Here is a 1,317-nt window from a genome sequence, read left to right on the forward strand (position 1 = left end):
CAGACATTAAGCCGGGTCGTTTGTTTGTTCTTTTTTTATGTTAGTCGATCTAACAGACTTGTTGTGTCACCCACTCGTTTTCCCGTGGAAATATCGAGTGAGAGTGAAATGAGCGGGGAAGAGATTGCTGCTGGATTGCTGATGTCAGTTCGCCAGAAGAGGGCATTCGGATTCTGTCTGACAAAGTTATGGTGCGACAGGCGGTTGTGGTTAACCACTCACAATCCTGCTGCATCTCTGTACTGTCGGGAACTGTACATGAGAGGAGAAACATTCCCGATGGAGTGGAGTACACTTCCAAACAGTATTCTATGAGTGCAGTAATTTTGGACAGCGTTTAAATCTTCTAAACATCATAATTCTCAGTGATATTATAATATCCACGGATTAATCTACGGTAAGCATCATCCGTTCGGGAAAGACAGTATTTGCGCAGTATGCTGCGATGGAATATAGTAATGAGACGGAAGGGGATTGCTGGGATTTCCATAAATTTGACTTGTGGTAGATAACTTGGATTTGGAATCGCGCGTCTTCTGCTCTGTTTGTGACCTAAGGTATAATTTTAGGATTTAAAACGGATTATTTCTGTTCAAGTGGATTTTTATGACGATACTTTTTTTTTGAGGGGAATTAAAAGATATGGTCAGTGCAGTGGTCAGTCAGGAGAGATTGAAGATTTCCCGCGCCTGCTCTGCGGTGGAGGACTACAGGCGGCCGCTCGTGGAAGAACCGAACCATCTGAAGAGAGCGCTTGCCATGCCGTTTCGGGTCTCGAGCGGTAGAAAGCTGTAAAACCTGTGTCCAGGAGTTGACTGAGACGCGGTGATGGGTAAGTTTGCGTATTCCCATCGGGCTTAAGTGAACATCTAAAACACGGTGGATGTTTTATGGGTTGATGACCTGTTTTTTTTTTTTGCAGTTTTATTCATTTTACAGTGCAATGTCAGTTGTCTTCAAACGGTGTCCATGCAGTAAAACTAAGAGATTGCCTGTGCTTTGATAAGCATAAAATGTTCATACATGCCTATGCATGCATTCATACGATGCTCTCTTTAATTAGTATGCATCGATTTATTTTGCATTTAAGAATCACACATAGCCTTGCTCAAATCTGACCATGCATTCACTTCAGCTCACAGTGGTATGATTCTGTTGAGGTACAGTCAAGTGTACACGTCTGTTCATTTATTCGATGGGTATTTATTCAGTGTTTTATGACCTATATATATATATATATATATATATATATATATATATATGTATGTATGTATGTATGTATGTATATGTGTATATGTGTATATATATATATATATA

At 40.2% G+C, this 1,317-nt stretch overlaps 1 protein-coding gene across 1 annotated transcript in view; it reads left to right on the top strand.

Annotated features, from left to right (window-relative positions):
• The first annotated feature begins 294 nt into the window (after positions 1-294).
• LOC107687808 (leucine-rich repeat transmembrane neuronal protein 4-like) overlaps positions 295-1,317 on the top strand; it is a 130,752-nt gene continuing 129,729 nt past the window's right edge. Inside the window, exon 1 of the mRNA XM_016485277.1 lies at positions 295-832. Within this exon, the coding sequence (XP_016340763.1) occupies positions 829-832 (4 nt within the window). The 5' untranslated portion in view covers positions 295-828. The remainder of the gene's footprint in view (positions 833-1,317) is intronic.

The sequence above is a fragment of the Sinocyclocheilus anshuiensis genome, unplaced genomic scaffold, assembly GCF_001515605.1.
Source record: "Sinocyclocheilus anshuiensis isolate Anshui unplaced genomic scaffold, SAMN03320099.WGS_v1.1 scaffold205, whole genome shotgun sequence".
In the NCBI taxonomy this organism is placed as follows: Eukaryota; Metazoa; Chordata; class Actinopteri; order Cypriniformes; family Cyprinidae; genus Sinocyclocheilus; species Sinocyclocheilus anshuiensis.